This window comes from Delphinapterus leucas, chromosome 12 (assembly GCF_059928025.1).
Source record: "Delphinapterus leucas isolate spDelLeu-1000000601 "Yukka" chromosome 12, BTC_Dleu_Yukka2, whole genome shotgun sequence".
Classification (NCBI taxonomy): domain Eukaryota; kingdom Metazoa; phylum Chordata; class Mammalia; order Artiodactyla; family Monodontidae; genus Delphinapterus; species Delphinapterus leucas.
Window position 1 is genome coordinate 20,597,225 of NC_143140.1, and position 26,528 is coordinate 20,623,752.

A 26,528-nucleotide genomic window follows, 5' to 3' on the forward strand; every position below is an offset into this window, starting at 1 on the left:
AAGCTGCACTGCTAGGAAGTGGTAAAGCTATGAGTTGAACTAAGAGCCCCCTAATGCCAAAGCTGATGCTGTTAACCACAGGACTATACTGTCTCTAGCTGCGCCTACCCAGAAAGGACTCAAAAGTCCCTTGGAATGAGTCCCTTGGAAAAAGCTTTCAAATATATCTAACACTAGGACTTAATAATAAGTGTACAATGTCTTCAGATACTGAATACATTAAAAGGAAATATTGAGCTGTCCATTACTGAATTGTTATTCCAATAAATAACAACAGTGTGTCACTCTCTCACAGGAATCTTTCATTGTTCAGTCATAATCTACTATCCTAAAGTCTTATCCTATCATTTTTCAAGACTGGTTTTCAAAGCAGTAGTTAGTGGCTAATGTGTTCCCCGTGGAATAAAATAACATGAATAGTAAACACATATGTACTCTAACTCGAGGTGATAATCATAAAAATACAAAGAAATTTTAAGTAACAGTGATCTCATATCTTTGCATTTCTTGTCACAAGGCAACATTTTGGAATTTGTAACTGCAAATCACCGGTAAAAAATTACAAATGAGAATATAAGTTTGGCACAATTAGCAGATTATATCACATACATAGAACATCAACATTTTTAGACTCTTGATAAGACCATATAAAATAGTACAGTGATAATTTTCTGCCTTTATTTATGTATCTTCAACTAAAGGAAAACAATCAGAAAATTGCTTCCCTCTTCACATATCATTCAATGCTCTTAAAAGTAGGAATTAAATATCTAGAACAAGGGCTGCAATTTTTTTCTGTACAGGACCAGGTAACAATTATCTTAGGTTTTGCAGGCCATACAGTCTCTGTCGTAACTACTCAACACTGCTGTTGTCGTACAAAAGCAACCACTGAGCATGCCTGTGTTTGAATAAAATTTTATTTACAAAAAAAAAGGTGGCAAGCTGGATTTGACCCACAGGCAGTAGTTTACTAACCCCTGGTTCAGAGTGCTCGCCCAACTCTATGCCTATTACTCTACTAATTCATGAGCCAGCAACAGTGTATTGTCTCACTGCATTTTTTCCCTCAAAATGTTGTGGGAGATTATGTGTCTAATTCAAATCAACACATACACAGTGCTTCATAAAGTACGACAATCAAATGCTTACCATTCCTCTCATTTTCAAAGAAAGAATTCCCACAAGGTACTTTACAGACATCAAAAATTAAGTAAGAGGTTATATATTTTTTATAATCTCAGTGCAACGGCATAACTTAATACTCACCAAAATGAAGTATAAACACAATGTAATGTGTCTTTCTCATTCTTTCAATTTATTATTATTTTTGAAAGAATCCTTTTAAACATTAGAGATGCCAAATTTACTTTATGTTTTGAGAGCTAAATTTAAATGATAATATACTGAACTCAAAAAGGCTGTAAGTAATTTTCCATTACCATCTGAGAGCAAATTACTGTTGCAGGTATATCAAGGACTTTAGCCAATACAGGGATAACTATTCCCCACTCTAAAAACAATAACCCATCAGAAAATTTTTAAAATTTCAGTTTTATTCTGCTTCATAGAGAACAGCAGAGATAAAAGAGAAGGTGAAAGGGAGAACACTAATGTAGGAAATAATCTGCAAACGCCTGAAGTGGATTCTAGAACCGGGGAAAAGATATGTATGGAAATCCTTTCCCACATCCTGCCATTTAGCTGTTTCATAGAGGACTGGGTGAACGGGTAAAGGAGAGAAAGTAGACATAAATAAATCTCAGTTTACAAGCATATTTACTTAAAAGAGGAATCTATAATTGTTGTGACTGTATAAAATTCGCAGCTGCTCTCTTCGAAGACAGAGATAGGAATTTCCATGTTAACTTCCATTTCCCATTTAAAATTAGGAATCCTGTGAATGAGTGTATACCTTCAGCAGAGTATTTAATATAAGTAGTATTTAATGGTAAGTACAACCATAATAGTGTAGTAAGTATTACCCTTAGTGGATATAATAGTTAAGGCACCTAAAAATAAATTGAAATATTTCCAAAAGCAATTTTCTCCCTTAAAGCTGAAAAGCTCTGTTTTCTCTGTTAATAAAAGAAACAGTAACAAACAAATCTAAGAGACTGAACACATGAGATACACTGAAGAATGAGGTGCTAAGGATAAAAGGTAAAAGGAGAAAATGTTACATATGCTCAGAATTTTTTCTATCACTGCTTTAAGGGAAATTTCTCAGAGTCCCCTAATTTGCTTAACACACTTTGGGTGAAATGTCCTTGGTTTAGAATTAAAACTACTGTATGACATTTTTAAAAAGGTCACACTGCATTATTTCATGTAATGTTGGAAATTACACTTATCCATGAGGACCGTAATATAACTGTAACAGTGCTACAACATGTCTTTCAAGAATGTTCCAAACTTGAAGTCCAACCTTAAGTAAAACCTTCTGTTACAGTAAGCTAATTTACCTGAATTTCTTGTTTTTCATTAAAAGAAAAAACAAAGGTTTTATTTCAAAGTTCAACTTTAAGCAATGTTTCTGCAATTCCATATATGAATTAAGATAATACTTTAAAAACTACTTACAGTGGGCTTCCCTGGTGGCACAGTGGTTGGGAGTCCGCCTGCTGATGCAGGGGACACGGGGTCGTGCCCCGGTCCAGGAGGATTCCACATGCCGCGGAGCGGCTGGGCCCATGAGCCATGGCTGCTGAGCCTGCGCGTCCAGAGCCTGTGCTCCGCGGCGGGAGAGGCCACAACAGTGAGAGGCCCGAGTACCGCAAAAAAAAAAAAAAAAAACTACTTACAGTAAATATCCGTCTGCCAGTTCGATCAAAAGTTACACAGTACACAGATGACAAGTGTCCAAGAATTCTTTTATGCATTTTCATGTGCTGATACACTGCAGTGGGAACCAGTCGCTCAAGCCTGTATTTTCCATTCAGCTTCCTTGAAAACAAAGTATCCGCTACCAAGAAAAGGGGGGGAAATAAGTATAATTCAGAAATTAATTTTCTTAATCATCCTCTTTTATGAATTCACACATTTCAGTTTCTCATATGTTGGTAAAAATAAAGATGCTTTCTAAGGTATATGGCTCCTAGTTAAAAGTCTTCAAAATAGTCCATAAGAGCCCATTATTTCACCTGAAATAAGTCAGGCACTATTTTCTTCACTTTACAAACAAGTAAATTCAGTTAAACGACCTGTCTGAAGTCACAAAGTAAGGCATGAAGCTAGGATTAAAACTCAGACTTCTATACTCTCTGGCTAGTGCTTTTTAAAAACCAGAATCACTTTATATGACATTATTTCTTTCAAAGGCCCCTATGAGATAGGTTTTCTTACAAAAGCAGTTAAAACTGGATCCAGTGATTTTTACTTTTCATCAACCAGCAATTCGTGAACACTCTAAATATGACACACTGAATGATGTTTTTAAAAACTCTGCAACAAATGAAGACAGAGGAATAATCTGTTGCATTATTTTAAAAAAATAATTAAACTGGGGATCTTGCCAAAGACCTGCATAATGATTCCTTTTCTAGAACCTAGAGCTCTCTTTTTTCACCTCACCCATTTCAACCATCTTTCAAGACATGACTGAAATTTATCTTCTGTCCCAAAGCCTGAGATGCTGACTCCAGCCCAAAATGTTATTTTCCATCTAAATTACTACTGTACTTATTTTCTATACCAATAATTATAGACAAAGAAGGCACTCAATAAATACATGTTGACTGATCTGCAGGCACATTATTCACCTGTAGATTATCTTTAAATACAAGGCTTTCTTTCTGACTGTGACTGCCACCTACATTGGACAGAATAAACACTGGTTTCTCACTTAAATTTAGTCCCCAAAAAAATTAAATATATGTACAAAGTACTATTTAACCTAGGTTTAGAGCCTACAATTATGCCCTAAAGTTGATGAAATACGAATATCTCAGACGTATCATAAAGAATCTCAGTGCTTATTATTTTATTCACATACAATAAATGTTTGGCTTACACTACATTTGCAAGCAAAAAGGAAAATCTTGGGGACTGGTGAGGAGATACGTAGAAGAATACTTTGCAGGTTCTAAAGCAATAATAATTCAAGGAATAGTTACATTATGCTTATATGTTCTTTTACTACATCAATCATTTTATATTCTGATAGAGTACATCTCTTGCTGTTCACAGCATACAAGTCCTATGATACAATCTATTTCAACATCTGCAATATCTAAGACAAATGTTGAAAGTTGTTAATTAGCATATTTAGGCTTAAACTAGTTATATAATAACAGTGATTCAATAAGTTTCTAATAAACCCTGATACATTTTTCCTTATGCATAGAAATGGCCTGGTGAAAGACATCCTCCTGTGCTTTGGCTCCAAACTGATTTGGAGCAAAGATCACACAAAACCACAGGCATCAACTGTCCTGCCAAACGAGAACTCAAATGATCTTATCCAAACACTGAGGATCAATGAATGACATCTCACTTATTGTCTGTTTTATAAGAAAATAAGTGATGACATGTAACACAAATGTTGACAGTGCTGCATTACCAAGACGTACTTTAATTCCCTGCATACAAAATTTACAAAATTCTCAAAACGTCAAATTTTAAAAAAATATTTAACACTGTTCAGGAATAAAAATGATTATTGGAGATAACCACAAAATCAAAACCATTATTTTAATGATGATCAGGCACTTTTACATATGTCAGATTTTTTTAGATGAATTTGTTATAAAGACTATTTATAATTCAGAGTTGATAAAGCAAAAAATACTTCCTTCAAGAGAAAATGTTACTACTCTCTTAAACATAGTTTTTACTGAATCTTTACCTAAACTCGGATTAAATCTTTATTTTCATTTTAAGAATCGACTGAGAAAAAGAACATCCCTTTCGAAAAGTTACTTTAAGTCAACGTTTCAAGTAAAACTTTTCAGAAACATTAAGTGAAATACCTTTATAGTTAAAACTATATTCCACCCTACCCTATATTTGGTTACCAATTAACTACTAGATATCTATACTATGACTGCATAATAAGGGAAAAGGTACCTAGCAGAGTCCTTGCTCTCAACCAATTTACCAACTTGGTCAACAGTACCAAAAGATATGACATACAGTATGTAGAGTTCCCAGGTAATAAGTTGGTGGTTCAAACTTGATACAGGGATTTAGAGAAGAAAATATAAGTATGGTTCAATAGTTGAAGTTCAACTGAGACTGGATTTAAAGATGGCCTGACCAGGTCAAATAGGTAGAGAATTTTTATAAAGGAAGAGAGGAGGATGTTGTAGGACTCCCATTCAATGAACTCACATTTTCTTTTACTATACCATTTGCATAATGTCTTATCTCCCCTACCAGATCTTAAGTACCTTAAGGGCAGAAACTGTCTTATTTGTATTTCCTACAACTGAGTGTAGAGCCTTTTAAATAAAAAAGTATATAAATGAATCTCAGTTAATAATAAGAAACACAAGATGATTCAATTAAATTTACAGTTTTATGGCAGAAAGGCAAATGGCAATCATTTACTTTCAAAAGAAACTCTTAATAGACTAATTGGATTTTTGAGTGAAAAGGAAATGTCTCTTGGATTATAGGAACTCCTTAAATTTTATTAAACTAGAACATCAATTTTTAAAACGAGCATGGTTAAACAGATATAAGAGGTCATAAAGGAATAAGTTCTTTATATGACATTATTATACTTTTAACCTTAAATCAAGTAACATGTATGACTTTGGTTTAAAAGTACATTTATTTTCTTAAGTATGGTGATGTGAAATATCGTTAAATTAAGCCTGCCAAAGCAAATCTCTACCTTCTTCACTTAGCAAAATTCTTTCTTACCCTCCAGGGCCAGTTTAAATGTCATCTCCTCTATTAAGGAGTGAATCTTAATTTTAAACTTAAAAATTTTGATTTTAAAAGCGACCTAACCGGTTGCCCTATAGTATCACTCCTGTGTTCAAAACTGCAATGTCCTTCACTTGATTCAGAATAAACACCAAATTCCTTATGCATCAGCCTACCAAGATCCTGCATAATCTTGTCCCCCATTACACCTCTCTGACCCCTTTACTTGGTCTGCTCCAACCATTCTAATCTCCCCCATTCTTCCAACACATCAGGTATGCTCCTGACTTGGGGTCTTTGCACCCGCTGTCCCCCCGGCCAGAAAACTCTTCCCACATATAGCTAACTCCTTGACCTTCATATCTGTCCTCAGATGTCTGTCACCTTCTCAATGAAGCAGAACCTGATCAGCCTCTTGAAAATTACAACCCACCCCCAACCACCACCCATTACTCCTGACCCGCCTCTATGTAGCTTAGTATTTGTTCTTTTTCCATCACTTATCACCTTTTATTTGCTAATTATGTTCACTGTTTATTTCCTGCCTCCCCCCACTACAACGTAATAAGCTCCACATGGGCAGGATTTTTCATCTGTTTTGTTCTTTGATTGGCCTAAAAGCTGACAATGGTGGCTGGCACTTCGTTGATAATATATAGTTGGTGGATTTAATAAATTTATTACACATCAATAAAATAATTTGGCTTAGGAAATAAAAACAAAAATGGATTTCTTTATTGGACAGATTATAGATTCAAAGTATCTTGAAACAGTTCTTCATTTCAACTGCCCTGCTAAATTTACTTAATTTGGAGGCAAAGGGATAGGTAAAAATATTTACTCAATGTCTTCTGAGGGAACAGACCAGTAAAGTGAAATAAAACTTCCAGAAATCACTGTTATCCATTTGACGTATTACTCTCTCTGAAGAGAGAAAAGGAGCAAAATTGTGAACAGTGTCATTTGTAGCAAATCACTCAGAACAGTCTTTGAAACAAAGTCTATGTGCACAAGTCTATAGAACTAATTACTGAAGATAAACAAAAGGCCCACGATTTCTTAAAGTTAGGTGTAACTACTATATATAACTAGATATATCTAGCCAGTAGGGTCTTAACTGTTACTTCTGTGGATACATCCTAGGTAATAAAATTCTCCACAAGCCATTTCTTCCTAGTTCACACCAAATTATTTTTCAAGAATTGATTTATTTCTTTAATCATAATACTAATGCATACTCAATGTAGAAAATAAGAACATAAAGTCTACATAACTCTACCACCTAAAGCAATCACATAAAATTTTGCAGAGACTTCCCTCATAAACAGCATTTTAATAGCTACTCCATATTCCTTAATGAAATAAAAGCTAGGCTTTAAGTCTGACAGACTTGTATTTAAATTTGACACTGTGGAGATTTTAAGCAAGTTATTCTCTCTCTACTTTGATTTCTCAAGTTATACTTCCAGAAACATTTTCCACAAATATACTTGGTTTTCATATTATGCTATTCTGTGACATCTCACGATTTCACACTTACATAGCCAATTCTATCAATATTTTTCTTTTCTTCTGTAACTTGTTCTAGTACTTTAATATGAAGGTTCTTCTATCAGCCAATGGTACAATAAATACCCACTGACTTTTACTTTTTTGTGGTTTAAATTTCTCACTTAACTACTTAATGTATTTGGAGTTTTAGTATGTTACTAGGTGAGTCTCTAAAGATTCCCCTAATCAACTATTTGTTCCAGTCTTTTCACTAACTAATCCTTCTCTATTCAATTAAATTATCTTATATATATTTCTGTGCTAGGTTGCTGATGGCATGTCTATTTATATACTACCAAAATTTTTAATTTATAATTAATGGCATTTTAGCTTTTATCTGGCTATTCTTCTTCATGTGTCCATTTAAAAAATCTTACTCCTGATTTATTATTATCTAATTTGAAGATGACTGAAAAGTTTAAAAAAAAACTAATTTGTTGGAAATATAAGTTTAATTTCATTCACTTATAAACAACTGACATCTGTTTATCCAGGAACACGGTACTTTGGTCCTATAGCTGGGCCGAAGTTTTCAATGCAGATGATTTTAGAAAAAGATAAACATAAGCAGATTTACTTCAGTTTTCCTCATTATACAAATCTGTATCATTTGAACCAAGTTTCACGGGGGAAAAAATGGGTAGCTGCCAGAAAAGAGCATCTGCAATAACCTTAGTGACTACATTTCTGAGCATATTAGAAAAATATGTGACAAAATCTCTGCAAATAAGAAAGAACTAAAGCAGAAATACTATCACCTCCCTCCAAAAGGTTTCCTCCTTCTGACAGGTACTTTTTTTTCTTCCATTTTTTAAAGTTGAAGTATACTTGTTATGCAATATTATATGTCACAGGTGTACAATACAGTGATTCACAATTTTTAAAGGCTATACTCCAGTTAACAGTTATCATAAATATTGGCTATATTCCCTGTGTTGTACAATATATCCTATAACTTACTTTATGCATAAGCTTGTACCTCTTAATTCCTTACCCCTACATTGCCCCTCCCCCCTCCCTCTCCCCACTGGTAACCACTAGTTTACTCTATCTGTGAGTCTACTTTTTTTTTGTTATATTCACTAGTTTGTTGAATTATTTTAGATTCCACATATAAGTGACATCATACAGTACCTGTCTTTCTCTGATTTACTTCACTTAGCATAATACCCTCCAAGACCATCCTACTAAGTACTTTAAAAAATGGAGGAATTCCCTGGCGGCCCAGTGATTAGGACTCCAATCTCTCACTGCTGAGGGCCCAGGTTCAATCCCTGGTCGGGGAACTAAAATCCCACAAGCCCCATGGCGTGGCCAATCAATCAATCAATAAACAAAAATTGACAAGGGCACATGGTGCAACTGCAATAAATTACCCAAGATCAAAATTAGTCATTGTTAAAAAAGATGAATTGGGAAAAAATACTAAAATTACTATGAATTAACAAAAATGCACAAGTTAGGGTTTTTTGCTGTTGTTGTTTTAACTCTTATGAACAACATAACATGCTATACAATATCTAGACCAGTAGGAAAGCTGTTCCGCCTTAACAATCAGAACTGGAGGGCCCAGGACTAGTGCCTACAGCTTTTGCCAGCACATGAAAGCAGAGCCCAGCTGGCAGCATAATGAATGCAAGGAGAGGCATGTGGCTGTAGACGCCAAAACCTGGAGAATTAATGTTTGTGGCAGTAGAAGAATTAAATGAGGAGGCAAAAAGAAAGAGTATGTAATTTCAGAAGGTGCAACCTAGACCCTTTTCTGATAACAGAAAAAAGGGTACTCAGATAGGAAACATCAGAGTATTTTACTAGAAGATTTTAATTTTTTAAAAAATTTTTTTATTAGATTCATTTTTGTACTATATTTTGACCAATTTTATTCTCTGATTCTGGTTAAAGAAAACACCTGGAAAGCTCCCAGAGTTTCTGTAAATAAAATGCAAAAGTAGTTGTAACTTGTAATTAATAACCATATAAACAGTTCCTAAATTAAAGTACAAAAGAGAATGGGGCTTCCCTGGTGGCGCAGTGGTTGAGGGTCCGCCTGCCGATGCAGGGGACGCAGGTTCGTGCCCCGGTCCAGGAAGATCCCACATGCCGCAGAGCGGCTGGGCCCGTGAGCCATGGCCGCTGAGCCTGCGCTCCGCAACGGGAGAAGACCACAACAGTGAGAGACCCGCATACCAGCAAAAAAAAAAAAAAAAAAAAAAAAGAGTGGATTCTGGATAATCAGTACCTAGATTTTATTTTAATCTCCACAATCTGTGTTAATAAAGGCTCTCCAAACTTTGGAAACCTACAGAACTAAAGTGAACTACAAACATTTTACTGTGCTTTGCTTTATTGTACTTTGCAGATACTGCTGCGTTTTATTTCTGTTTACAAATTGAAGGTTTGTGGCAACCCTGCATTGAGCAAGTCTACTGGCACCATTTTTCCAACAGCATTATTTTCTAAGACACCGACTTTTTTTTTCAGACTTAATGCTATTGCACAATTAATAGACTACAGTACAGAGTAAACATAACTTTTATATGCATTGGGAAAACAAAATATTTGTGTGACTTGCTTTACTGTGATATTCACTTTATCACGGTGGTCTAGAACCCAACCCGTAATATCTCTGAAGTATGCCTGTACAAAAATAATGATAAACAGGTAAGCAAGACCATGTGAAAACAAATTCTAAAATGATTTACCTCTTTAGACAATAATTAGTTTTCCCAACAAAATAATGCTACATATATCCATGATCAGGCACTCAGAGGGCAATTTCTATAGAAATAACCTTCCAAATTCACTACGAGTCCAAAAAGTTGTCTCTACATGGTGTTGGTGATTTCCATTAAATAAAGTATTGTGTGGTATAAGGTATTTGCTAACGCGTGAAATTACATAACATTTTATTTTTGTTAAAGAATCACAAAAATGTTGGAATGAAAAGGAGATGAAGCAACCGTGCAGATCACAAAAAAACAGCTATATAATTTTCTAAAAAAGAAGTTATGCTTAAGCCAAGAATCACCTATCTTGAGAAAATGCATATAAAGGAAGACAAAAGTCACCAGGGACTGAAGCTAGAGAGAGAGGTTCTTACTGGGACTTCAAGAATCTGACAGAAAAAAAGTCTTATCTGCTGTGCTTGTGGTGGGGAGAAAAAAAAAGCTGTGGAAAACTATTATGATGTGTAGCAGATCTGGAAAATAATAGCTAATATTTACTGAGTACTTTACTACATGCCAGGCAGTGTTCAAGGAACTTTACATATATTCTCATTTAATCCTCACACATCTTTTAACATGGCTACTACTATTACCTCCTTACTGGGGATATTCCTTACCAATAACAGAACTGAAGGACAAAACGTAACTTTCCCAGAGGTGAAGCCCAGGTTTGAATTCAGGCTGTTTGATTCCAAAGAGTGCACTCTTACCATGCTGGCTAGGTAGACAAATATTAGAAAAAAAGACTGAGAGGAAACATGCAAAAGTATTAATAACAGACAACCAGTGAGACTGGTTAATTTTTGAGCTGTTCTATTTTCCAAGTTTTCTCTATTGAGCATATATACATCCTGATTTTTTATTAAATAAAGTATAGCTCAATCTACCTCGAGGAGGTCAAAAGAGCAATATGAAAAATATGAACTGTCTAAGGAGATTAACTTAAATTCAAGACTGATAAAAACAGGTCCAGGGATAAAGATGCAAGGAATTCAAACTCATTTAATCATAAAAAAAGAAAGAAAGTATATTAAAGTATTTGAATGTATACTACACTACAGAGAATAACCATTGCCTATTTGACCATGGACTGAATGACAGGCTACAAAGAATTCACATCTAGTCTGATTCGAAAGCCATAAAATACAAAGGGCCATCAATTTTGTTTATAAGTTTTGTTTCTAAAATCTTTCCCATTAAGTTTTTTTTTTTTTTTTTTGCAGTATGCGGGTTTTTTTTTTTTTTTTTTTGCGGTATGCGGGCCTCTCACTGTTGTGGCCTCTCCCGTTGCGGAGCACAGGCTCCGGACGCGCAGGCTCAGTGGCCATGGCTCACGGGCCCTGCCGCTCCGCGGCATGTGGGATCTTCCCAGACCGGGGCACGAACCTGTGTCCCCTGCATCAGCAGGCAGACTCTCAACCACTGCGCCACCAGGGAAGCCCTCCCATTAAGTTTTTAAAGTAAAAGATGTCAAAGGTAGTTTAGGTTCAATTTTATTTGGGAAGGAATCGTATAAGGAGGAACTTCTAACATTTAATTCTCTTTAGAGCCACAACTGAAAAGTTCGCCACAATAATTCTTCTGGGGTTACTAATATAGATATTAGTAGGAAATTACAACCAAATATTCATAATTTGAGGGCCAGAGATAATCTGGGAAATAATTCAACACAGGTTGGTTAATTTCTACAGCACCATCTGGTCTCTTTATCATACTACACCAGTAACTAGTAAGGAAGCAACATATGAACAAGACAAATAAAATGCTGAAACGGTAACTATAATGAACAGAAGTCCCAACTTTAAAGTACAAGGGATCGCAACATTTGAAGGAAAATCCTGTAATTAGCTTTTCTGTCCACAAAATAAGGGGGGGGGGGAGGCAAGAGAGAATGCAAGAGTAAAGGGAAATAATTACCTGGGTGACATAACGCCCAAGAGAGCCTCTCTCCTTATTTTACAACTGTATCTAAAATAATTAGTATGCACAGTAGCTGCCCTCGAAATCTCTACATATTCAATTCAATGTTTAGCTGTAACTCCCATTTGAAAGACACCGTGTTTCTTAAGATTTAGCGGGTATCACAAATAAGAATAATGTCTGAAAAGGAGAACTCAAATAGTAACTGAAATAAAATACAGAAAGTGAAAAAATGATTTCAAGAGTTAAGCAAAAAATATCATAAGCCAAATACCAAAATAAGCACTAAAAAACCAAACAAAAAAACAGACATTACAATTACTAGGATGGTAATTTACTAGAATTTTACAATTGCTTGATTTCTATTATTCTTCCTCCTCATTTCTTTCCTGGAAACTAGTGTGATGATACAGAAAATACTACAATGGTATAATATTTTCAGTTTTAAATATTTTAAAATATTTTAATAGTTATTTCAATAAAAATTCATTTTTTAAAAAGTTAGTTTTGTTATTTTCTCCCCAAACATTTTAACCATTCAATTTTGAGTCAACGAACATTTATAGAGCACCTACATGGTCCAAGTATGAGCTAAAGGATATAACAGAAAAAGAAAAGACAGAACTTACCGTCATGGAGATTGCAGTTTAGCAGGGAAGAAAGACATGAAACAAGGACTTATAACAATGATAAGTGTCATCAAATAGAAGGTACAGGGAAATCCTGAAATATACAGCAGAGGGTCCTAAACACATAGGGCAGGAGGATATCAGGGAGTCAGGGTAGACTTCTCTAAAACACTGACATTTAAACTAAGACCTGAAAAATGAACAGCCAGAGAATGTTGGTGAGAGGGGAGAATATTCTACCTAGGTGGAGGGAAGAGCATGTGCAATGGTCCGAGGCTGCAAAGAGCATTAACACTCAAGCTACATAAAGAAGTCGGGTGTGACAAGCCCACGGAGCACAAAGGGGCAAGTGTCAAAGAGAGACCTTCTTGGAGAGACCAAGAAGGTCGAAGGCGGACTGCAAAGTGCTTTCTAAGCTATGCGAGGCATTTTGGGCTATTTCCCGAGGACAATAAGTTGAAGTTTTTTAGGGAGAAAGAAGTGGGAGTAATACAGTAAAAGATTTGCTTTGGGATAACTGCAGTTTTATCTCTTGACTACAAAAAGAACAGATCAGAAGGTATATAACTAAAAGCAAAAGGTGATTTTACAAAAGAAATCAGAGGGTTCCAAAAACAAAATTTCATTTTAGAAAATCTTAAATCAGTGCGCCAACAAGATTACAAAGGTTTTCTCACGGAACTATTTTCTCTCAAATTTAAGTATTTATCTGGCAAGATATAAACTTGAGAGAACACACCACGTTTTATTGTTTCTAGAGTTCTTATACTGGGGCATAATTCAAAAGGCTCCTATCCCAAATCAACAAATGGACACAGGTGGTAACAAGACTAATGGATAAAGAATTTCACAGGGCTTCCCTGGTGGCGCAGTGGTTGAGAGTCCGCCTGCCGATGCAGGGAACACGGGTTCGTGCCCCGGTCCGGGAAGGTCCCACATGCCGCGGAGCGGCTGGGCCCGTGAGCCATGGCCGCTGAGCCTGCGCGTCCAGAGCCTGTGCTCCGCAACGGGAGAGACTGCAACAGTGAGAGGCCCGCATACCGCAAGAAAAAAAAAAAAAAAAAAAAAAAGAATTTCACAGAACAGGTAAAAAGGTGCTATATAAATGTGATATAAAGTTCAATGCATAAGAAGATCAGAAACAAAATAACCAGGGATATAACTCAGTTAGTTACTACCTCTCTTAAGTTTCAGTTTTCTCATTAATAAAGTAGGGGTATCTTGCAGAGTTACTACGAAAAGCAAATAAAACAAAACGTTTTGTAAACTCAAAGGTACTATGTACTAACATCTATATTTACTGTCCTTAAACAGTCAAATCGTCAGATGTTATAAATGCAAATTTTACTGAACAGTTTTTCTTTTATTTTAAAGACTTTTGTGGGAGATCATTTTTCCCCTACATCTCCCTTAAGGAGCTGAACAAATTGCTGCTGTTTATGTAAATATCTACTCAGCCTAATCATGGACTTCCCAGTTTTCAAGATGTCTAGGAAGATGTTTAATCCTTAACTTCAAAGGTTCCCTGAAGGAATTCAAAGTAAACAGAGACTTCATGAAGAAAATATAATAACTTGCTTCACTTACAGAGCTGTGAAATTTAACATCAAACCCAATAATCAATCTGGAAAAATATACGATGCAAACTAAAAAAGGCAATGGCCAGCGCTTCCTAATTACTACTGAAATTACTTGCCAGACACATCACAAGGGGGGGAGGGGGGGTTCGGGGGAGAAGACCTCTCATCACATCTATAACCTAAAAACAAATTTCATCTTACGATTTACAAAAGAAAATAAAACACAGCTACAAGAGCAACAATTTAAACTCACCCAAGGAAACTGTCATTCTTCCAAGTGCCTTCCCTTTTTTGGTCAATCATAATTTGAAAAGAAATTTAAGCAAAAGAAAAAAATGTAAATAATAATGTCTATTTTATATATTTGGTATTTTGGCATAATAAACATTAGCTTTATTTCCCTTAAAAACCAAAAATGCAAATACATTTTAGTAGTCTCTCACAGCTACCTGTTCTTAGGAAGCAAAGAAAAGAAGAGGTGGGCAGGGAGGGGGTAGGGAGAAGAGAGTTAACAAAACAAAAACCTGTGACAAGTGAAAACCTGAATGTCATTAACTTTTCTTGTTCCACCCCAGTTCATCAATTACAGCACTTACATACTGCCTCTTTATTTAATATTTACTAATGCTGATGAGCTGGGTCTATAAAGAACAATAAAACGTAACCTCTACCCTCCAGACCCTAAAAGTAGTCAGGAAAACAAATGTAAATAAATGCGAATCATCCAGGGGACAGATTAAAAAACAAAAACCAAGACCCTCTCCCACCCCCCAAAAAATATATATATATACATATATAGCTAAATCAGAAATTGTTAAAGAACACCACAAATTATAAAACTATATAACTAGAAAAGCAGAAGACTAAAATCGCAGAAGAAAATGAGTTCTGGAAGAAAAAATGATTACTGAGAAAATAACAGATTGAAATAAATATATTCAAATAAGTGATGAGTAGAACACCTAACTAAGGATTAACGTATGGATCGTACAGAAGGCAGGAAAAGGAACAAGACTGAATAGGAAATATTAGGGAAAGAATAAATGAACAGGAAAGAGGCCACAGATTATTAGAATCTTATGATTTACTGAATTATATGCCAAATATTAAATTAGACATTATATGCTGAAGCTCAAAGGTTTATAATAACATAAAACAATCTTTCTAATAGTTTTGTAAGAAATATAGTCACATAAGTAAAAAATTAACCCTACAACTCCAGATCCTAGCTCAGTGCCAGATATGTTAAGAAATTAGCAGTTGCAGAGTTAAGTCAAATACAATATTGGAAATATGGCAAAATATAACAGTGAAAATGAGAAGGGAAAAGAACCTTCTCTTTAGAAACGTACTCAAGGGCTTCCCTGGTGGCGCAGTGGTTGAGAGTCCACCTGCCGATGCAGGGTACGCGGGTTCGTGCCCCGGTCCGGGAGGATCCCACATGCCACGGAGCGGCTGGGCCCGTGAGCCATGGCCACTGAGCCTGCGCGTCCGGAGCCTGTGCTCCGCAATGGAAAAGGCCACAGCGGTGAGAGGCCCGCGTACCGTAAAAAAAAAAAAAAAAAAAAAAAAAAACGTACTCAAGCTTTATCAGCAAAATAATTCATTCTGCTAAATGATAATTACAGAAAGAAAGGGCAGAAAGTAACATTTATTGTTACCTGCTTTGTGCCTCACTTTGCTAACTCATTTAAGCCTCCAAATAACTGGATATGGTAGATATTATCTCCGTTTTACAGATGAGAAGGTTGAGAGGCTGAAAAGTTAAACAATTTGCCTAAGGCCACACATGTTGAACACAGTCAAGATTTATACCTAATTTTAAGTGAATATTTGCTGCCTTTGTTCAAACTACTTTCCTCAGAGAAAACCAGAAATGTGGACAAGCTTTAAAACTCCTTTTAATGTACAGTACTCCCCCCTTATTCATGGTTTCTCTTTCCATGGTTTTAGTTACCTGTAGTCAATCATGGTCCAAAAATATTAAATGGAAAATTCCTGAAATAAACAATTCCTAAGTTTTAAATTGCACACCACTTTGAGTAGCATGATGAAAAACCTTTCGCCCTCCAGGTCCATGCTACCCAGGATGTAATCATTCCTTTACCCAGTATATCCTGGCCATTTAGTCACTTAGTAACCATTTGAGTTATCAGATCCTGTGGGCTATCAGATTGACTGTCCCTGGTATTGCAGTGCTTATGTTCAAGTATCCCTTATTTTACTACTAATGGCTTGAAGCGCAAGAGTAGTAATGCAGGCAATTCGGATAAGCCAAAGAGAAGCTGTAAAGTGCTTCCTTTAAGTGAAAAGGTGAAAATTCTCAAGTGAGTAAGGAAAGCAAAACAAAAAAATCCTGGGAATTCCCTGGCAGTCCAGTGGTTAGGACTCGGTGCTCTCACTGCTGGGGCCTGGCTAAGATCCTGCAAACCCAAGTGGCGTGGGCAAAAAAAAAAAAAGAAAGAAAGAAAAAATCCTATGCTGAGGTTGCTAAAATCTACAGTAACAATATTCTATCCGTGAAATCGTGAAGAAGGAATAAGAAATTTGTGCTAGTTTTGCTGTTAGACTTCAAACCACAAAAATTATAGCCACACTGTGTGATAAGTGCTTGGTTGAGGTTAAAAAAAAAAGGCATTAAATTTGTACAATAAGATATTTTGAGAGAGACCACATTCACAAAACTCATTACATTATAGGTGACCACTGAACAACATGGATTCACTTATATTAGGATTTTTTCAATAAATATTTACTATAGTATTACGTAATTGCAGGGGATGGAGGTGCCAGAGCCCCTAACCCCTGCACTGTTCAAGGGTCAACTGTATATTGTTGTAACTGTTCTATTTTATCATTAGTTATTGTTGCTAATCTCTTCCTGTGCCTAATTTATAAATTAAGCTTTATCAGGTATGTATGTATAGGAAAAAACATAGTATATATAGGGATCGGTACTATCTGAGGTTTCATGTAACCACTGGAGGGTTTAGAACATATCCACCATGGATAAAGGGGAACTACTGTATAGGCTTTTTAGCATTAATTGGATGTTTGTGTAGTAAAGCTGTTTTTCAAGGCAAAGCTGTTTCCTTACACGCATACATCTTTAAGAAGCAGGTTCCCTAATACTCCTTATTTCCACTCACCAAGACTGCAACCGTGCTGCAGAAGCAACAAGTAAAATAACAAACATATGGAAGTACCTAGGCAAAACAACATAAAAGATGAAAACTGGAAAATCTAGAGAGAAAAAGTTTACTTTGTTAACATGGTAAACCTAAGAAAAGTGCAAACAAGGCAATTAGCAAATGACTGCTTTAATTTAATACAATCTTTTCCACAAGATAAACATGCATTAAATGAATCTCCACATTTAACTTTAAAAACAGACTTAATGTATCTAGGTATCTCCTTTCCTATTTTCTCCCCCCACCATGTCACTTACTATTGAAGTAGGGCTGTTTATCACAGGCAAATAAATACAGAATAAACTATATCTGAAAACAGGCATAATATGGGTAAGGAGGTAAGAAAGGACAGTACCAGAGATCTGTTAGTACCTTTGAAAATAAACGTGGCCATGCCAAGTACACATTCACAAATCTTCCATAGAAAATTGAAACTAGTGATAACAACGGACTAGTAGTATCTTTTGGTTTTCTTGCTTTCGAAAACATTATTAAAGGAGGTTGTAAAGGGCTGGAAAGGAGCCAACCACTTTGGTTCTCCTGCCCTGAGACTGAATTCCAGTTCAATTTTCACAATTTACATCAAATAATAGGAGGTACAAAGTAGTCAGGGTTTATAAACAGGTAACAAAATACAACAGGATAAGAAAGCACTGAGATAAACTCAAGAGTTGGTTTTGAAATTATACAGGTATGGGTTTTAATATTCCAAGTGTAATGAATTGATAACCCAGTTCACTAATAAACCTTGATTTCCTAAAAATCAGTGTCTGGGGGTTTTGCTTACCTCAAAGCTATCCTTGGACCAAGTCTCTCTTCTTCCAACCACCTATTCTGTTTTTTACCCCCTACCACTTCTGAACTTTTCTTGTCCCACTGCAGTTCACCAATTACATCAATTACCTACTGCCTCTTTATTTAATACTAACGCTGAGGAGTTGGGTGTACAAAGAGCACTAAAATGTAATTTCCAACCTCCAGAACCTAACAGTATAGTAGGAAAAAAAAGGTAAATAAATAGCCAAGACTATGTGATAAAAGCTACAGTAGAGATTTGTATAAGCACTTAATCCTACCTGGTTACATTTAGGTTTTAAAGGATGAATAGATAAATGTTCATAGAATGAGGGACATTGCAGAGAGAAAGGGATCAAGACAAATGGCTGATTTTAAGAACTGCCCAATAGTTATACAAAGCTATAGCACAAAGTATAGGTGAGGAAAAGGTGGGAAAAGGTCAGTTTTGTGAGCCACATTAGAGTTGAGACTATTCAAAGTCACTGGGGAAAAGGAGGCATGACATGATCACATTTGCATTTTACGAAGTTCAGAGCAGTGGTTCTCAACTGGAGGCAATTTTACCCCAGGGTCATTTGGGAATGTGTGGAGACATTTTTGCTTGTCAAGATTTCAGGAAAGGAATTGCTACTAGCATTTAATGGATACAGGCAGGGATGCTGATAAACATCCTACAATGCACAAGACAGCCAATTACAAAAAAGAATTATGTGGCCCAAAATGTAAACAGTGCTGAGGTTAAGAAACCCTGGTTTAGAGCTAAGTCCTAGGGTAGAGGAACAAGACTGGAGGCAGTAGATCAGGTAACATGTAAGTTCTAGGAAAGCAGAGCCCATGTTCTTCTTTATCTTGCAACTCCAGATCTAACCCAGTATCAGATATAATGTAGGGACTCAATATTTACTTGCTAAGTGAATGAATGACGTAGAGCTCCAAGCAAAAAGTACCAAGGCCCAACATGTGGCTATGGCAATGGTAATGGAAAACAGATTCAAAAGACTGGAACAGAATATATAGGCCTTACAGGAAAAAAAATCTAAGAAAGGAAAATCCAATTTACCATCACCCTGAACTTAAATGATCTTCTGAGTTACAGCAAAAAGTTCAATTTAAAAAACGGAGCAAACCCTAAGTGCAGTATGGTATTCTGGACTGGATCCTGGAACAAGAAAAGGTAATTAGTGGAAAAATGTGGTGAGATATGAATAAGGTCTGGCGTTTAGTTAATAATAACGTACCAATGTTGGTGGAGTAGTTTTAAGAAATACCAGGTAATACAGGTCTATAACATTAGGGAAAACTGCATAAGGGGTATACAGGAGCTCTTTGGGCAATGTTTCAGCAACGAATTTCTTATTTCAAAATTAGAAGTTTGTTAAACAAAAAAACAAAACCCTATTTCCCAAATGTATCAAGGAAAACTTAAATATCTGAATCTACATTAAACATTTCAACCCATATTTTATGAAAAACTACAAAGCTAAGGTTTTTTTCTTATTTACATTGATCCTTGGTAATACTACATTGCCAAGGAAAGAGCAAGGAAAATTTTTAGAGGTAGCCAGACAGAAAATGGCAGAGCAATCAACAAAATAAGATACGAACGTTCATATTAAAAAAAAAAAATCTTCTGACTCATACTCTGTGATAACTTGAAACGATACACTGTATCACTATGCAGGCAAACTATTCTGCCAAAAAGCCTACTGAATTTTTCTTTCCATTACCATCTAGTCAAACTTTTATAGCAATGACAGGACATCCAAGATTGTCACCAAGGTGAACTGATGAGACATGACACTAAACTATGACTATTAATAAGTAGAGTCGTTTTGATTAGTCCAGCTTCTCTTTAGAGATGTCAAAAACTATGTGTGAGTATAAAACAAGAAAGCAGGTAAAACTGGCATTCTAGTACAGGTGTTTTTTTAAATATAAAGAACACTTTCCTGAAAATTTGAATGGGAAGAAAATTTATCATAAACTTTAAAAATGAAATAAAACTCTTTCAGAAAGGTACAATTACCTGCCTGGTAATTAATTCTATTACCTCAATATATTACCTCAATATACCAGTTGTGTCACTCTGATGTGACACAAAACTCAAGATATTTTTGCCATATTTACATCCCCTATATCCATGTCAGCAATATTTACTGATCTGACCATAAATGACCTGGCCTAAAATTTTTTATCTGTCTTTATAAGTATTTGGTATCTTTTTCCAAAAAGTGACTAATACCAACTTTCTTGAGTAGCCGAGTGTTACTATTAGCTAACTAAGAATAAGGCATAGCATGATGGGAGTCACTGTGGCTTCACGATTCACTAAATGTGTAACCTTGGTCAAGTCACCAAACCTTTTCATGCCTCAATTTCCTTCTCTGTAAAGTAAGAATATTTCCTACCTACAGACCATTTAAGGTTTTAAAAAAGAAAATAAATGGAAAATGGTTAGAGTAGTGACTAGAACAGAGTAATTACTCACATAGCAAATGTTAAGAGGGAAGTTATTTACTATCAACCATTTTTGCACTTTCATTGCCTACCACAGGGCTGCTTGACAATGTGTTGAAAGAACGTAACATATTCCCCTTATTATATGCATTTTTTCAAAAAGAGGATAAACTTTTCCCTAGAGGGGAAGCTCCTATTAAATTTACCTTCCCCTTCTTTCAAGAAAACTGTTCAACCTCCTAGCATAATGTTCCAACTGAAAATAAACTCTAGTGTCTCAAATCCTTTGTTGTTTTAATAGTTGTTCGTTATAGTAAGACTATACAGAAATCATCATTTAACCAGGACAATTGTATGTTGAAAAAAAAAACATCATCCATGATTACCCACCATACAAACATAGCATACCTTTGGAAAACAGGTTAGAGAAAACTATCCAGAATGCATCAGAGAAAAAGATGTAAATCGTAAAAGAGAGGGTAACAGAGAAGAAAAAGTGGGAAGGTCTAGCATCTGTTTAACTGGAGTCCCAGAGGAGAGAACAGAGAATGAAGCAGACATGATATTTTAAAAGATAATGGCTGACAATTTTCCAATGCCAACAAAAGACATTACAGATTCTAGAAGCCTAATAAATCTCAAGCCTGGTAAATAGAAAAAACTGACACTAAGACACAGCACAGTCAAACTGCAGAAAACCAACGAGAGACAGAAAATCTTAAAAGCAGCCAGAGAAAAAGAGATCATCTTCCCAGCAACAGTTAGATTTAAACCCAAATATATCAATAATTGCAATATGAAGGACAAAATGTCCCAGGTGAAACACAAAATTTGTCATATTGTATTTTTAAAAAACAACTTCTACGCTATTTTTTAAGATATGGAAAATAAAAGGATACAAAAGGGTTGAAAATAAAACAACAGAAAAATATATTCTATATAAACATTAAATGAAAGTTATACAAAACTGTAATACTGATGAATTATAAAACAGTAATATTGACTGTAATTATCCAGAAAAGGAAGAAATAAGTATAATTTGGATAGGTGGAAGAAAGAGGGAGAATAACATTTCTGGCTAGGCAGGAGGGTAGGGATAGGAGAGGAGGCTATGATTAAAACATGAAGGTCTCTGAAAGTCAGAAGTATAGACTTGGTGGTAGAGGAACTGCAACAACATTAAAATAGCATAAGCTACCTCATATACCACCTTGAGCAGAAGAGTGACATATTAAATAAGATTAAAATTACAGTGTTATGCAGTATGACCTGAAAGGGAGAGAGGGAGAAGACACCGGAAGCAATACTAGTTTGAAGGATGCTATAGTAATTCGGGAAAGACAAGGGCATTTTCATAGTAGAGGTAAAAGGGATGAATCTAGAGGCCATTTCAAGAGGAAGACCTATCTGCACCAGTTTTCCTCCTTTGAAATTTTAAAGCCAAAAAAAAAGCATGACTACTTATAAAAATAACAAAACTATTTTTTTTTCCATCAGTACAACTAATCTGTATTATGGTAACAGTTGCCCATTAAATCAGCCTAATGATATACATCTTAATAAACAATTTTTTGTAAAAATACCAATGAGCTAATTAGCTTAGATAGGTACAATATATACAATCCATAATTACACATTATTATGACTTCTTCACTATAGATTACTAACATAAGAAAAAAATTCTGAGAGCTTTTTCCTCTGAACGCTAACGTACATAATATGAAATTCTCTGACTTCGCAGCAGGTAAAAACATTTTTATTTTCAAAAGCTCTTTACCGAGAGGATATCAACTTGGTAATGAACTCAAGCAACTCACCAATGCTGGGTGGGCTACCATAGTTAATTGGTGACTCCGGTGGTCTTCCACAATGCAATGCCGCCAGAGCAGATCCTTTCCACACAACATGCTTGCAGCCTATTAAACATATACATTTTTAATGGATACAAAGATAAGACACAAAGACGAAAAGTGAGGAAAAAAACATCTAAATTCTAATAGAAATTTTTCATACTTTTATTTGTGCGTAGCAAGGACTGTCTTCCAGCTCCTAATAAAGTTTGTACTCCAGGAACACTTTGTGGAATTTCTTGCTCAAGAAGAGGTCCTAGTCGATGACATATTTGCAGCAAGTGATCAGGTGCTAAATGTCTATAATACTTCACCTATTATGTGAAAGACATATAAAATATTTGCTAAATAAAGTGATACAATTCTTTACAGTAAATAAACTTTAAAAAATATGGTAATTTTTTCTGGCTAGTCAACATTTCATTTTACTTGGGGGAAAAGTTCACATTTATTCTGTGAAACTACTTGACTCACAGAATAAAACAGCTACCCAACCATGATTTGCCCCACTGAGGAGGAAAAATGCTAAAGAATTAATGTAACCTAAATACAGCAAGTTATAAATTAACAGATGCTAGTCAGAGCAAATACTGAACAATGAAAAAACCTACAGCATTATAACCTAAAATGGTATGTTTCAGTTTAACAATTTTCAAAAACTTCAAACAACAAAAAAATCACCTAACTACAAATATAATAAACGTTTTGTATTTCGACATTATTTTTTAAAAATCTCCAGAATAGTTCAGGATTAAAGAAACTTGATAGTTCACGTTCTCATTATAAAATCTAAAAACACTTACATGATTTCTATGCTGAATTTTATAATTTATTTATACCAAAAACCTCACAGAGAGAAAGGCCAAATTCCAAGTGTTAAATGAAACAAGTTTTGACTATAAATCTACCGACTACAAAGTTTGAGCACTTTTTGGAACAACTTCAAAGTACTGCTTAATTTATGCTAACATTCAAAACCAAGATATAAAATGCTATATTTTTATTATCCATCCTGGAAGTCTTTAGTAAATAGACAATATTTGCATAATAATGTAAAGAGAATTAAATTTTAAAAAAAGTACACTATTTTTTCACTTATATTTAGGTTATCAAGTTACAAAAAATTTCTCAGTGTAGTACCGAAATATTCCAGTTCAGCCGTTTTCAAAGTGTGTTCTGTGGACCCCTAGGGATTTTTCAGGTAAAAATTATGAATAGGGACTTCCCTGGCAGTCCAGTGGTTAAGATTCCGCACTTCCACTGCAGGGGACATGGGTTCAATCCCTGGTCGGGGGCACTAAGATCCTGCATGCCACGCGGTGCGGCCAAAAAATTTAAAAATAAATTATGAATAATATGAAGACGTTATTTGCTTTTTCACTCTCATTTTCTCATGAGTGTACTGTGAGTTTTCCAGAGGCCACATGACGTGTGATGTTCCAACAGACTGAATGTAGATGTGGATGTAAGAATCTGCCTTCTATTAAACCAGACGCTAAACATCCCCAAAAGTGTAAAACAATACCACTCTTCTCACAAATTTGGTTTGTTTAGGAACATAATTATGTTATAAAAAAATTTTACTTATATGGAATGAGTTTATTATATTTAAATGAATAAAAATATTTTAAAATTTGTTTTAATTTTTAAATGTTAAATATGAATAGATTAGAATCCACATAAACAAAGGGACTGCAATAATTTTTACTAATGTGAAGAGGTGCTGAGGTGAAGAAGTTTGAGAATTGCTACTCAAATTCACTTAGATTCTTTTTTAAAAAATAACTGGAAGCTTGTACCTTTTGACTCCCTTTACACATTTCATCCACTCCCATGGATGAAGGGAGTTAAAAGGTACAAAACTTCCCAGTTATAAAACATTCAAGCCACCATGAAGAGCATGGTGATTACAGGTAATAATACTGTATTACACAATTGAAAGTTGCTAAGAGAGAAGATCTTAAAAGTTCTCATGACGAGAAAAAAATGCTTGAAGTATATATGGTGACAGACATTAACTAGTGTGGTGGTGATCATTTCACAATATATACAAATATCAAATCATTATGTTGTGCACCTGAAACTAAAATAATGTTGTATGCCAATTTCACCTCAATTAAAAATAAATAAATAAATAACAAGGAAAGTCTGAGAAAATTTCATAGCCAAGAATAGCCTAAAAAAGACACGACAACTTAAAAGAAAAGTCCACTTAGTAATGGCAATTTTAGTATGAATTCCTTATGGTAAGACAGATTTGGGGGGAAGTGAGGGATTAAATCATTCCATCTTGCAGTATCTGTTATACTCTAACTGCAAAAGACTGTGAATGATATTTTTTAAAAAATTAGCTGATATTCATTCTTCTAAGCTCAAGCCAATTAAGAGGAACCTACCTTACTTTTTATCATAATATACTGTCACAGAGACAATATGTAGCCATATTGCCACACTTCGAAAAGATAATTTAAAATAATAAAGAGTCTCGCACATAGCAGATGGTCAATAATTATTGGTAGAATGAATACTTCTGGGAAAGAAGTTCTAATACAAATTATACATACTACGTCTCTTTGGAGAATGCTTCTCTTTGGAGAAGCTTTGGAGAGTCACAAAAGCACAATGACATTAAAGCCTCTGAAAAATCTTGATATATCTTTTCAATTTTGTTTATTTCACAAACTCCTTTAGTTATAGAACCCTTTTTTCCCTAATATTATCACCTTGAATCAAAACATACTTTTTCAAACACTAGTATGATTAAACAGAAAAAGCATTCAGAAGAAAATACAGCAGAATATAAAATTTTACAATTGTATTTATACTTTAACCTTCCCTAAAATAATTAAAAATTTAAAGTAAAAGTCTACAATATTTATAGGGTCCCTTCGACTTTCAAACTTGTACATGATAATTATTCTAATGTGACTTTTTAAAACTGACTGGAATTCTTTTTAAAGTGTTTAACAAGAAAGTTCATTACTTTTTAACTTTAGTTTCGTGATGATCCTGTTTTAGGGTCTTCTTGCAAAATACAATTCAGGTAGTGAACCTGAAAATCTTCACTGCAGAACTGTATCTTCTTAATAAAATATTATGAATCCACTTTTTCCAACTAAATCTTTCCTTGATTATCTAGTATATTTCAATTGTTCAAAATCAACTTTCATTTTAAAGTTAGGAGAGAGAATTTTATGCTTTCTGGCTTTGAGACCTTGTGCAAACTGACCCCTCTGCTAGAAATTTTTACCCTGCAGCTCCACACCTCACTCTCCTTCATGTCAGTCTATGCCTCACTGTCTTCCATGACCTGCCTCTGCCTCTTCTTTGGGGACATTCTATCTTTGTGTTTCCACAGCACATTAAACTCCTTCCCAAACATTCCTTTACCCCACTCCCCAGAACTCTGTGGTACTTATCATACCATATTAAGTGTTCTTAATATATTTTGATACCTAGACCTCAGGAGGAATCTAATGATAGCTATGATGCCCTTCCCCCCCCAAAAAACACATATAGGCCCTACCACTATCTTGCCCTGTTTTGGGGTTCATAAGACCCTGCACTATACTAAAATTGCCAATTTACTTTATCCATGTCCTACCTAAGAACACACGGGATTAGAACTTGTTTACCTGTCTACCCAGTACCTAACACAGTACTTACAGGTAAGTGCTTAATTATTAGATAAATGAATATATGAAAATATGCAGAAAAAAACTGACTTCTCTATCTAGCCATTAAAGGGTGAGGTTCTTTAAGGTCTGAGATCCAAGAGCCCAGTTCCAGACCCTCTCTTATTCTCACTCTACACTCTCTCCCTGAACAATCTTTATGCAAAGCTTCCCAAATTTGTATCTATAGCCTAGGCTTGCACATCAGATTTTCTTAAAAGACTCCCCTCCTTGGCGTCCCAAAGCCTCCTCAACTCAGCATATCCAAAAGTAAACTC

General features: G+C 35.2%; 1 protein-coding gene across 4 annotated transcripts in view; it reads right to left on the minus strand.

Moving 5' to 3' along the window:
* Positions 1-26,528, minus strand: part of PHIP (PHIP subunit of CUL4-Ring ligase complex) — a 127,423-nt gene that overhangs the window by 90,065 nt on the left and 10,830 nt on the right. For 3 of the 4 annotated variants that reach the window (XM_089921755.1, XM_089921756.1, XM_089921758.1), the window contains exons 5-7: positions 22,740-22,890; positions 22,544-22,642; positions 2,805-2,965 (exon numbers count right to left, since the gene is read on the minus strand). In XM_089921755.1, the coding sequence (XP_089777881.1) occupies positions 2,805-2,965; positions 22,544-22,642; positions 22,740-22,890 (411 nt within the window). Of the gene's footprint in view, positions 1-2,804; positions 2,966-14,533; positions 22,643-22,739; positions 22,891-26,528 lie in introns of those variants that run through there. The other variant, XM_089921757.1, reaches the window with a different exon arrangement.